The sequence below is a fragment of the Onychomys torridus genome, chromosome X (genome assembly GCF_903995425.1).
Source record: "Onychomys torridus chromosome X, mOncTor1.1, whole genome shotgun sequence".
NCBI lineage: Eukaryota > Metazoa > Chordata > Mammalia > Rodentia > Cricetidae > Onychomys > Onychomys torridus.
Window position 1 is genome coordinate 123,031,624 of NC_050466.1, and position 13,683 is coordinate 123,045,306.

Here is a 13,683-nt window from a genome sequence, read left to right on the forward strand (position 1 = left end):
AAGGTCAAACTGGAAAGACCTGAAAGGGCTTGATGAATGACTACAGTGTTTTTAGATGGTGGAGAGAGTTAAAGAAGGATGTTTGAGTTGGGAATGTCTTCAAAAATGGAGGCACTGAAGAAAGAAATAAAGGAGTTAGGAAGAGGCAACATGTAATTCAACATTCATTCATCAAACATTTGCTGACCGCTTATTAGGTGCCAGGCACCAAAAAAGGTATTGATGTTGCAGTGATAAACACAGCTTAATCTCAGCCCTGGTGTACTGAGGAGAGACAGACAATTAAGGACACAGTTTTAAGACAGTGCAAGCATGAGAAGTTATGAGAACCTCAGAGGACAGTAGGAGAGACTTTGGGTAGTTTTTGGACCTCCTTATTGGAGAGTGGGGGCAAAGTGAGGGAATGAAGATGTTCTGGTTAAGAGAACAGCATGTGTTCAAACATCTTATGTTATAAGACTTGAAAGGGCAAGGATTCTAGAAGGAATTGAAATTCAAGTTTTTCCAGTGGCTGAGAAATCATGGCTAGAGGAGTAGATTTAATTGGCTTCAGAATGGAGGTATGACCATGAAAAAGCAAGCTGAGAGGGGGTCAAGGATTGACTCTCACAGTACACTCATGGTCAGCAATTATATATAGAGGAAGAACAGAAAAGGTGAAGGAGAAAGAAAAGATTGTAGCCAAAAGATTGGCAGTGGTGAGGGGCAATGGAGGTAGAATGGGATTCTGAGGCCTCTACGAGAGTGGAGTTGGCTTTTGCTCACTATTATGAGTGTTATCAAAATAAGTGCTATATTTAGATTTTTAGAAGGTCTAAGTAAAATTTACCTATTTAGGCTAAATATGTAATTCTGGTATGCATCCAAAGGGGAAGGGAAGCATGCAGAATGGTTCAAGTAACATTGCTGGTCATGATAGAAGTGGAAGTGTGAGTCTGTTCTCAGTGTTTGTAGAGACATCTGGATGAAAGTTGGGGGTGACAACGCATGTCACCTGGCTTGAGAGTCTGACCATTTTCTAACAAACCCTAAGTAGAGTTGGCCTGTGTGATACACATTTAGTACATCATCTGCATCTCATTGTAGGACATAGCTTGTGTCTATACAACAGCAAATAAATGTTGGGGGAAAGAATAAACTCTGGCATAAGGGTGTGGGCTTCAGTTTGTCGACCAGATGGTGTGTTCTGTTGTTGAAAGGGCATATGTAATTGATATATAAAGTGACAGACTGAAGCAAAAGCGAAGTAAGTATTTCTAAGATAAACACTTGGGGGGTGGGGAGAAGAAAAAGGTAGAACATGACCTGAAAAACATATTAAGATTCTGGCTTCTGGTTTTTGGAAGAGCAGGTAATGTTCATGTATGGATAGGATGAAATAAAAAGAAAAGAAAGAAAGAAAGAAAGAAAGAAAAAGAAAAGAAAAGAAAAAGGAAAGAGAAAAGGAAATATGCTGAAGAATGGGCATCATAATACTGACTCAGATATTTGTTTTGCTTGTGGAGACAGGTTCTCATGATGTTGGCTAAAACTCATGGATGATCTTCCTGCCTCAGCCTCTGGAGTTCTGTGATGATGGATTATTTTGTAAATTGGCTTTCTCCCACCACACTGAAGTTTGAACATAGGGCCTTATATATATATATATATATGTTAAGCAAGTGCTGTACCACTGAATTATGCACCTAGATCTCAGATGATGCTGATGCTGATGATTTTTGTCTGGTCCGTGTTCCTCATCTACTCCATGCTTCCTACTCTTTACCCTGGTCTCTATTCACATCCTTTTCTTGCTTTCCACAACTGAATTACATGACATGGGGATCCATGGAAGTTTCCTTCATCTTTAATAGCTTAACTTTGGGGTTGATTTTTTTCTTTCTTGCTCCCAACCCCTGCCACAAGGTTCAATTCCCATATCAAAACCCCAAAGTTCTGATGTTGCCTAGGTTTAGACAACATTCTTCCTGTATATTTTGGACATCTAGATAGAATACAGGCCTTTGATGGCAATAATAGATATTTTAACAGAACAAACACAAAATCTGGACCCTTTTCCAGGTCTTATGACTGTATCAGGTAAGTGTGTATAAGTGCACATATGTGTGTGACTACATATGCCTCCATGGAATGGAGCATGGCAAACGGAGAGTAGGGCCCTTTAATGAAGAGCTGGTTTTTTTTAACGTATGACTAAATTTATTGAGGGAGTCAATAAGAAATAATAATGTTACCTGAAGTAACCTGTGTCTAAGGAAGTGAGAATTTTTTTTAAAAAAGCAGTGATTATTTAGGTGAGTCAGAGAAGGCATTTTGAAAAATGGGATGCTGTCTGAAAGAAGAGTGGCCTGTGTCTGGCCTCCCGGGTAGAAAATCATGTTCTTTAGGAAAGGGAACTACAGAGCACAAAGAGGCCAAAGCTATACAACACAAATGAAATGGAATTAGGGTGAAAATGGAATCAGTGTAGAATGCCAATTTAGCTAACACAGGCCTCTTACAATCTCAATTATGGAAGCCAGCCAAATCTTCCCTTCTTCTTATGTTGTTTAGACACATGTACAATTTTGTGAGAGCTAGAATGTAGTCATTAGAAGGTGAAGAGTGTCTCAGAGTTTCATAAGCTAAAATGGCTTCTCACCCTCATAAAAAGGGAACTGTAGAAAGACTCGGAGGTAACCTCCTGCTGCAGGAAATGGGAACTTCATCCTGCTCTCTCTGCCAACCTCCTGTCTCTGTTTCCTCCCAGCAGATATCTCCATTCCAATCTCCCCTGCCACTTTGGCTTTCTTGATGTCATGGTTCAACTGTTTTGAGAAAGTTGTACTAACTGGGCTTGGACAGAGGGAACCTAGCCCAGTCATTAAATGGAATACATAGATAGGAGCAAAACAAAACGATTCTTCAAAACTGAATTACAATAACAAAGAGACATGTTTATTTTGACATGAAAAGATTTTGTGTCTGTGCACACACAAACACACATACAAATCAACTTCATTTACTCAGACATGCTATAGACAAGATCATTACATGGCCAAATCAATCCAAGTCATTCAAACCTAGAGTGTCCCAGAAATTTTAGTTCTGTATGATTTGTGAGTGCTGGGCATTTTGGAAATGATGAGGAGATAGACCGCATAATTGCTTCAGGTCACTGCTTCCCTTCGTGTATGTTCATTATTGAGAATCAATTCCAATTTGAAAGGAGGCTTTAATTCCTTACAAATAAATAGGAAGTAAGTAAATGTTCAATGTTTTCCCCCAAATTACGTCTCATAATGTAAGAAAACAGTGGCAAAAAGCCATCAACAGATGGTGTTTTCATTAGCCAAAGATTTATTTTTCAAAGCATTTTTCATATTAATGAAGCAAGGTTGAAATTAGAGTCATCTTGTCAGTTCTAGAACTGTGTTGTTAAAATGGACTGGCATTCTGCAAATTGCTAGGGGGCCAGAGCAAACTAACCATTTGCCATCATTTCGTAATGGTAACCCAAGGCCTGTAGTCTAACCAGACCCTAAATTATGTGTTCAGTCCTAATTTTTGTTTTCCGTAGCTTTATACAAGCCACAACTCTCAGTTCAGGGCCATAAATGAGGAGTGCACAGCAGGGATCTTAATCCTGCTCTGCAGTATGAATTATTTATGATATATCAATTTCAAGGCCAGCTTTACAACAGGTCTCATGTACTTGTTAAAAAAAAAAACAGCATTCTCCCAGTGGAATCACGTGGAAACACACTGCGGTGGGAAACACAGAATTTTAAATCATTTTTCTTCTCTGGGTTTATCAGTCAATGGACCATTTATCAAATAGGTCGATATAATGATTTTTGGTACTTGGGATTTCCATTGATCTGGGAATGTAGACTACTCTTCGGGAGGAAATTTTTGACTGACTGGCTTCATTAGTAATTTCCCCCTCTCTAATTTACACTAGACCCTTTGATCAAACTGAGATCTATTCTGTTTACTTTATGGTCGAACTTTTGGAGAGGAGTCTAGGCTTGCCACCTTCTGATGTACTCTAAGCCTGTATGCTTTAGTGTCTACTTCCAAAACCCTACCGAAACTCCTTTTACAAAGGTTACTTGTGACCTATGATTACCCAATCTAGCCCACCCCCCACCTTTAAAAAAATAACTTTTCACATTTCCTTTGGTCTTCCCATATTTGACAGTGATGAATCTTTTCCTGAAACATGTTTCTCCAGATTATCCTCTGAGTTTGGCCCATGCCTGCATTTGCAACTGCCTTGAATGTTACAGTATCTTCACAACCAGTGTCCCTGCCTCTCAGGCTTTCCTGTTTTGCTCTGTTCCCCATATTGCTGCTAGGTTAATATCCTAAATGTAGCCATGATTATGTCATTTCCTTGTTCAACAGCCCTTGGTAAACCCCAATACGAAAACAAATAGGTACAAAACCATTTGTACATTCAAGACTCTCAAAACAGGGCTTTTTTTCCCAGGTGGGTTCTCATTATGAAGCATTGGTTGGCCTGGAACTTGCTCTATAGCCCTGACTAGCCTGGAACACACAGGGATTTGCATGTCTTTGTTTCCCAAGTGCTTGGATTAACGATTTGTACAACCACACCCAGCAAAACATGGCTTTGATCTCCATTTTCATCCTTATTCCTTGTGTTCTAGTCAAACTAAACTCTTGATTGATCCCTGAATAGGAACAATGTTTGTTTTTTTTCTTGAGAAAAGGAGCTTACTATGTTGTTCAGTACAAAGTAACTAAACAACAGTTCAAACTCCTAGACTTAAGTCGTCTTCCTGCCCTAGCTTTCCCAGTAGCTGGGACTACCGGTGTGTGCCACCATTATTTTTATTTTTGCTCATCTCATTCATCGTGCCTGGAACATCCTGCCTTCCACCATCCCTGTCTGTTAAAATCTGTTAAATTCCTGCTTATCCTTCAAGAGCCGTTACTGCATCCTGAGCACATGAGATACTCATATGTTTTTGTTATGGTAAATCTCTGAACTGTCATTTTTTCTTTTTCTCTTTGACATCTATTCAGTTTAGTGATTATGCCTAATTCAGTGATTGCTGCCCTCCCCTTGTCCTTTTCCCCCACTCCTTTCTACTGAGAAAAAAGATCTAGATGATAGAAGAATTAAAGAAAGCTGAGAGAGATACCTCCAGAAATAAATGAAATAAAGCAGAGGTGGCATGGGTTACTTCCATGGAACTGAAGCTAGGGAAACCAAGAAAGATCTGTGTACTAGTGACTTTTCTGTTGCTATGATAAATACTGAGACCCAAACCAATGAATATAAGAAAGACTTTCTTTTGGTTTAAGGTTCCACAGGGATAAGAGTCCATCAATGCGGGGAACCATGGCACCAAGAGCAGGCATGAGGACAGGACTAGGAAGCTGCTATACCACTCCATCTGTTAGTAAGAAGCAAAGAGAATGAACTGAAAATGGAGCAAGGCTATGGATTTTCAAAGCCCACCCCCAATAATACACTTCTTCCAGCAAGGCTGCACCTCCTATAACCTTGATAAACAGTGCCAAAGTGTTCAAATACTCGAGTGTATGGAAAATATTTCACATTTCAACCATCATAGTAAGACATGAAGGGAGCCAGGCAGTGGTGGTGCACGCCTTTAATCCCATCACTCAGGAGGCAGAGGCAGGTGGGTCTCTCTGAGTTCAACGCCAGCCTGGGCTACAGAGTGAGTTCCAGGAAAGGCTCCAAAGCTACACAGAGAGACCCTGTCTCAAACCAACAACAACAACAACAACAACAAAACAAAGGCATGAAGGGAAACGAGTTAAGCTGGTCTTCAAAATTCCATTTGAGAACAATTGAAATCAGATTAACGAGTGTTGCTGTACATACATTTATATGAATATATCCTTTTTGACATATTCACAAAACAATGCCAAGGCTATTAAGGAGCCACAGCTACTTCCTAGACAGGAAAAGATCCAAGAACATGAGATCTCTCTCTTTGTCTACATCCCTTTACTCCTCAGTGTCCTTCCCATCCTCTCTTTCAATAGCATGAACTTTGAACAGCTATAATCATAGCAACCATGGAGACAGCAATGAAACAATGAGCATGACCAGGGAAAGAATACTACTAGAATAAGGATCAAGGAACTGGAGTATTATGTTTGGGACAGATTTGGTAGTAGTGAGATTGTGGATAAGAGAGTAGTATATACTGAGACCAGTTCTAGAGGGGAAGCAAAACTAAAATCTGGAGATAGAGAAGAATGAATGTCTATGATCAATATAGAGAGACGTAATATTTTATTTTTCACTGAAGGAATGGGAGAGAGTAACTTGTTCAACTGGAAATATGTTAGAGTTCTAAGTACTGGTACAACTATGTTACATTCAAAATATCTGCAAAGTGATTTTCATGTGAACTTAAAAGCTGTGTACCAGTAAGTGATGGTAAATAGTAGACATTTTCCAGATAGAATCAGGCTTTGTGTTTGAAACTCTTTGTGTCCATGGAAGGAAAATTGTGCAGTGTAAAGTTTGATTTAGGTGACTATTACATTCAAGGTACAATATATTTTTTATGAAGAGGCCTACTAATAAGTATATAATGTTATAAATAAAAATGCAAATCATTGTAGAATATTGACTCAAAACTGTGGATTAATTAGAAATCCAGGTTTCAGTCCTAGCTTTTGCTACATATTTGTTTCATAGCTACAAAACACTTTACCCTCACTCTGTCACTCACTTCCTCATCATTAAAATGCTAGCATATCCTTCTTTGTGAAGTTTTTATAGTTCTGATACATATGAAATTGTCTGGCAAGAAGCATTCATTCAATAAATTATGGGGCTGGGGAAACAATTCAGTTGGTAAGCTTCTTGCTGTGCAAGCATGAAGACTCGAGTTTGATCCTCAGTAAAACTGAGTGTGGTGGTGTGGACTTGTATCTCCAGTGCTGGGAAGGCAGAGACAGGCAGATTTCTGGGGCTCACTGGCTAGCCAGCCTAGCCCAATTGGTGAGCACCAGGAAAATGGGTATCCTTTTTTAAAATGCAAGGTGGAGGCTCCTGATAAACAAAATTGAAAGTTGTCTTGTAGTTTCCACAAGTGTGTACACACATATGTATATGCACTTGCATACATGTGCACCCACACAAGCATGCACCTACACACATACAAATTATAGTTTTCTTAGTCTACTTAAGCATAAAAAATTAACACCTTATTTCTCTTGTGTTGCTGGACTTGATTTTAGAGCAAAAGGAGAGGACTAGGAAATGATTTGAAAAGTTAAAGATAATATAAAATTATAAAAAGTTTACATTGCCTTAATGTCAGTAAATTCCCTCACTAGCCTGCAAAGTCATGGATGTTACCTCTTCCCCAATTGGGCAGACTTACAATTCTTGGTCTGTAGCAGACATGGTAAATCTGTGAAATATGAATCTACTGAGCTGGTGGTGTGACTCAGTAGTACAGCACTTGCTTAGCATGTGTGAGGCCCCTGGTTCTGTATCCATGGAGGAGCATATACCTACAATCCTGGGACTTTGTGGGCTGAGGCAGGAGGATCGCTTTAAGTGTGAAGCCAATATGGGGTATAGAGTGAGGCTCTGTCTCACCTTTGTGACACCCCCCACACACAAAAGAGGGAGAAAGCTCTGTCTTTTGACTAATCGATTTCCATATTACATTGATTCTCAAGTTCATTTTTCTTTTTTCCCCCTTTCTCCTGTTTCCCACTGGCCTCATACCTTCTGTGATGGCAGCAAACTCTGGAGATGAACCTCACCAACCTGGTTAAACGCAACAGCGAACTAGAAAATCAAATGGCCAAACTAATACAGATCTGCCAGCAGGTTGAGGTATGTAACAGTAATATTTGCAATTCTTTTATTGGATCTAAATTAGATGATCTTTGGAGGGACTTTGATTTTGCCAGACTGTAGCACAGCCATTTGGGATGAAGAACTGAGTGGTAGTGTAGATGATCTCATGCCTTTAGGAATTTTGTTCTAATAAAGGTCACAGATATGGATGGTTTTTCAAATTAGTTAAATGAGATGTGGGTAACAACTGATGGAGGGGAACTCCCTTCTTTTCAAACAGTCGGTGGTATGAGAGTCATATAGGAAGTGATCCTTCATCAAAATGGATGTTATCACTTGTAAAGTCATTGCTGGACAATTTGGGAATCATGAATCCTCAGGGCGGGGTGATGTTTATTCAGTATAAGCGTTCTTTCTGATCATCACTGCTTCCTCCCTTCCTAGCTTATTCTCCCTTCATCCCACAGCCCTGGTCCTAGCTATACCCTCACTCATCATCTTCTCACTTAGTTTTGATTCCCTCTAACTAGGCTTTTTGTAATCAACAAATAATAAATATGATTAAATTGTCTGTGAATTATGAATTGCTGCACAAGTATAAAAATATTACCAACATTGAATGTTAAAGGAGCATAGAAGGGGAGGTCAGTGGTCCTTGGCAGGACAGAATAAAAGAAAGGTGTTATTCTTTCCTCTTTCTCTTAAAAGCATGTATAAAACTCCATATATATCATTTTGTTTTGTGTGTGTTTATGGAATAACTGATAATAATACTTAAAGTCTAAATACAGACCAGTAAAATATAGGATTTCTCATGGGCAGTGATTGGGTAATTTTTTTTTCTGATTCTATATAGAGTCCTATAATCCACTCTTAATCTTACTTGGATGACAGATAAGTATAAGAGATCAAGTTTGTTTTGTTTTAAATGATGAAATAATTTTATCATGATCCCGGTTTGGGGTTTCTGTTTAAGACTGAAGAATATCTCCTAAGGCAATGAATCCTTATGCATAAGTAGTTCCACATTCCCAACTGATTGGTCTTCTTAAAGTTTTCGGTTTCCTCTACTACAGTGAACATATTAAATGATGAACATCTGCTAGTAAGGTAATCCCTGCTGGGCACTGATCTATATAGAGTCCATGGGTACTGGTTAAACTCACAGGTGAAACTGCAGAATGGGATACTGTGGGTATAGAGAGAAGCATAAAGAACGAAAAGGAGCAGTGGAGTGTTGGAAAACTGGATTCCAGACTTCCCTCTTCTATGCACTAACTGCTAACATGAGGCTGAGTCGGTTCGGACCTCTGCTTCAGTGTTCTTACCTGTAAAATGTGTCGACGAACTGACACCGTGCTTTTGGTTGCCTTTTCCGATTTCACAAGTCATAGCTTTGTCAATGGTTACTTTCTTTATGTTGTTCTTTTCCTCTACTATCTCATTCTTTCCAAGAAGGAAGAATCAAAGTAGAAAATTATTATTTCTGAGTAGTTTTCAACCAATCAAAATCCCTCTGTGTTTCATTTTATCAAAGCTTCTGATTATGCCGTCAGATTATAGTGTAAGAAATCTATAGTGTTGAGGGGACAAGAGAGTATTGTAAGCAGAAAATTGGATATGAGATCCCTCAGTTTAGAATTTGCATGATTAACAGGGGAGTAACAGATAAGAGCGAATAAAATAGGATTAAAAATAAAACTATTCTTGTATTCATTCTAGTCAAATGCCTACAAAGTATAGAGAAAATAATAGGGAAAATAAGCAAAGTTGCAGTTTATCCCATTGCTCTTTCATGTTAGAACCTCTCTAAAATCTCTTTTCTTGATACCTGGGAAATTTATCATTCTGGCCAGCCTCACCTAAGTATAGCATTCTTCCAGCCTTTCACAGGCCATTCTGGAAAACAGTTCTTTTTATTATTTGCTCTGCTCTTTTGAAGTGGTATCAGCAGGCTTCATAAAATAATCCATCATTGTGTTAGTAGGGGATGATGCACTCTGGCCTTTGGATAACAGGTGATTTTTCTTTCTTTGGGTGCTGGGGCAAATGCTAGGCAAGTCTTATATCATGGAGCAACATCACAGCCCAAGAAGTAAGAGTCAGAAAGGAGCTTTCTGAAGTTAGCATTCAGAAGTTAACCCATACCATAAGTAAATGGTGCTAGCACTGCCATGTGTAAGTAAAGTAAGAGAGAATGCCACGGTGATCCAGCAAAGCAGCTATTTAAATAGCACCCTTAGGGATGCTTGTTAAATCCCTTTATGTGAGCTACTGTCTGCTCTGGCCACACAAAAGATCAGCTTTTGCTACTCCCTTTTTATGTATGGCATCATGCTAGGTACAGGAAAATAGCTTAGGCATACTATCTATACACACAGTGGCTTACACACTGAAAAATCCACTCTGATGTGGTTACACCTGTACAGGGGCTATAGATGATGGAATAAAAACACTAGCTGGGATCCAACAAAGAACAGTGAGACAATACAATAGTGTTCAACATGAGTCTATCGTTTAGGAGTTAATGATGTCTAGTCTGTCCTGAATGAAGTTGGGGGGAGTGGTAAGGAGGTGACAGTGAATCTGGCAGGAGTTAGGGGAAAGGTTTGCAGGTGAATGTGATTAAAATACATTGTATAAAATTCTCAAAGAATTCATAATTTTTTAAAGAGCCTGTCCTGGACAGGGCCCCTCCAGGATGGTTTATGGTAGTCCATGGCTTTTCTTTATGACATCATCCCTTCTGAAAGCTTAGAGGTATACCCTTACCTTCCCCTTTAATAATAGGGTGCATCCAGACTACCTATTATACTCATTCAACACAGAGCCTGTATGTCCAAAAGGCTTCAGGATAAGCCCCAGGAAGGGACTTGAGATTTTTAAAAATACTTGTAAGTACTTTATACAGTGAAATGAATAGTAAGATAATGCTAATTATGAGAGCCAGACACTGAATGGTGTCTGGATTCCCCTCCCCCCCATTTTATCTCTTCTAGATTTGTCTGTAGAGAATGACTACTATATTCACAGTGTAATTCAAGCACTTCACATTGGGTGGTAGTGGAAGATGCCAGCTACAACAATTTGGCAAGAACAGGAATAGGTTCTATCCCTGCCGAATCTGTTCCCCTTCCTTATTGTCTGAGAGTGTTTTTGTCACAGATTGACTTTTCATAAAGAGTCCATAAATACTGCCTTCCCATTCTAGTTTCCCTCTATTCCCTATTCTTCTCAGAAAACAAACAAAGCTGGACTCTTCCTATTATTACAGAGACAGAGATTAACATCACCACAGATTTATTAACTGAATTGTATGTAGCTTATGCTTGAGGCTCAGCTGTCAGAATCCCCAAAATAGGTGGTTGAAAATACTTTCATTTAGGGCTGGAGAACACGGGAAAGGGGTAGGTAGATACAGGCCCATAGCTCTCCTTTAATCTGGTTAAGGAAGGGCATGCTTTGACCTTGATACTCTGGCTACTTGAACTCTATATTTAGTTCTTTGTCCTGGCTCATCAAGCATCCTTTGTTTATTTTTCCAAAGGAAATCTCTGTATAACGCATAGCTAAGGGAAAATGTATACCAACAGATGGTTGCTTCCTTTTGACTTCCAAGACGCCACAGTTTTGTGAATAATAGACATTCCTGAAAATTTGCCAGGGTAGAAAAATAGTTAACTACGTAGTACTCAGTGCGTCAACAGTGTTTCTTGAGCACGCACTATGTACTCAGTGTGCTGAAAGGTTTAGGGAATTCAAAAGAAACACGTGGCTGATGATCCCCAGGAACTTACAGTCTGGCTAGGGAAAGCACAGCCTGTAGCAAGAAAAGAAGAGCAGCATGTATCCGAAGAAGTACAAAGGAAGGTAGCACATTCCATCTCCCTTTGTTTACTTTTGTTCTGAGCTTTTAGACCCTGAGCACATTAAACAAACAAACAAACAAACAAATAGCACTTTCCTGAATATTTTGTGTGCTGCTTTCTTTTACTCCTCTCCCAAAGTGCCATAATACAAGGGCTAATCCACCTTGGAGGCTCTGTGAGCAAGTTGATATCATCTGGCTTCTCTCAAGCCTTTCATGGGGCTGGGCAGCACTGCAGTGTCCAGACAAGAAAGAGACAAAGAAAATGGAAAGAAAGCCTTTGGGTGCGCTGGGGGGTTGCTTCCTTTGCATTGAGGAATTTAAGCTTTATGTCTCTTAACAGTTTGTAGTTCCAATTGCTTTTGGAAATCTTTCTCTTAGGTCTTGAAAGTTTAGGTGCCTTTATATTCTTCATCTCTGTTCCTGTCACTTGGGGACTTGGTTTAGGGTGGGCATGAGTGTGTTTAACAGGAGCCTAACCATTTCTCTGAGTGGAAAGAAAAATGGATATTTTAAAGGAAATTATTTTTTAAAAGCACTTCTATCATGATTTCAGCTGTGATCCTTAAATACATAAGATGGTTGAGCTAGAATTAAGAATAGAACCTAAACCATTTGAACACACACACTGAGGACATAATAAAAATGAATGAGTAATTACAGTGAAGTGAGTCCAATCAGGGGAATTTTTTTAATGAGAAAATGCATTTTAGCTAAATGCTTAAGGAGGAAAAATTACTCTCTGGAGAGGTAGGCAACAGAGCTATTAATGAAGGTGCAAATGTCAGCTTGTGGTGGGGAGTAGTACCCCGTGCTCTTGGTGTATAACAATAAATAGAAAATGGTCCCTGCCTCTAAGGAATGTGCAGATTGGCTGAAAACCTGTCAGACAAAGTGGCAAATCAAATGTGAAGGAACCCTTGTTGTAATGAACACAAATGCATGATGACAGGCTGGCACAAAGGAAGAAACATCCAGATGTGCTCAGGGGACTTAGAAAAGAATGCAGAATGGAAATGAAAGTGGATTTATCTCGAAAGTGAATAAACTTTTGCCAACAAAAATGAGATAAATGAAGGGGCTGCATGCAGGAATATAAAGAGGAGACTGGAAGAAAGTTGATTCCACCAAATCTAAGATTTGAGAACCATTGTAAGAAGCAAGTCTGGAGAAATAGCTTAGACCCATAAAACGATGGGCTTTGTATGCCATAGGCAGATATAGTCTAAACTTTATTCTAAGGAATATAAGGATCTATGGGATGATTTTAAGCAGATGACTAGATTGATAAAGTCTGTGCTTAGAAAAATAGTCAAGACTGTGAGATGGTAAATGGAGCAGGAGTCATGGGTCACAGTAGAAGAAAAAAAGACTACTTAGATTTTTACTGATACAGGGAAAGTCTGTCACCATCTACCTTGAATCTGGAGATCTCATTTGATACAGGGAAGGATGAAGTACCTTCTGGAGGTAGTGACAGTAAGGTTAGGGAAGAAGAGAAAAAATCAAAACATTTCTAGAAGGTAGAGTTAATATTACTTGGTGATGCTATGGCTGACTGTGTGTAAGAGAGTATTAGGATAATCCACAGATTTATTTCTTCCTTGACTGAATGAATGAATACGTCTATTGCTTTTAACTATATGAGGAAATCCAGAATGAGTTCTTCTTAGACATTGGTGGTTTGGTGTGCTTGGATTAGAAAGTAAGATAGCAAATGCCTGGTAGGCAGCTGCTGGCTGAATATGGATGTCAGGAGAGAGGAGGAAAGCCATCAGAAATAGAGACTCAAAGTGCCAAAGAAAAAGAAGCCTTCACGATGTGGAAGATTTGAAAGAGTCCACTGCTACAAAGACATCAAAGAAGATACTACTGGCCTTTGAGGAAAAAGGGTATGTACAAAGAAGATGGAAGATAGATTTAGAGAGGTCAAGGAGAGAGCAAATTATAAGGAAATCCAAGATGTAAGAAGTTTGATCATGACCATGAAGGAAGAAATGGGCAG

The 13,683-nt window shown here is 39.2% G+C and overlaps 1 protein-coding gene across 5 annotated transcripts in view; it reads left to right on the forward strand.

Moving 5' to 3' along the window:
• Mid2 (midline 2) overlaps positions 1-13,683 on the forward strand; it is a 110,423-nt gene that overhangs the window by 21,498 nt on the left and 75,242 nt on the right. For all 5 annotated transcript variants that reach the window (XM_036174874.1, XM_036174875.1, XM_036174871.1 and 2 more), the window contains exon 3: positions 7,751-7,846. In XM_036174874.1, the coding sequence (XP_036030767.1) occupies positions 7,751-7,846 (96 nt within the window). The remainder of the gene's footprint in view (positions 1-7,750; positions 7,847-13,683) is intronic.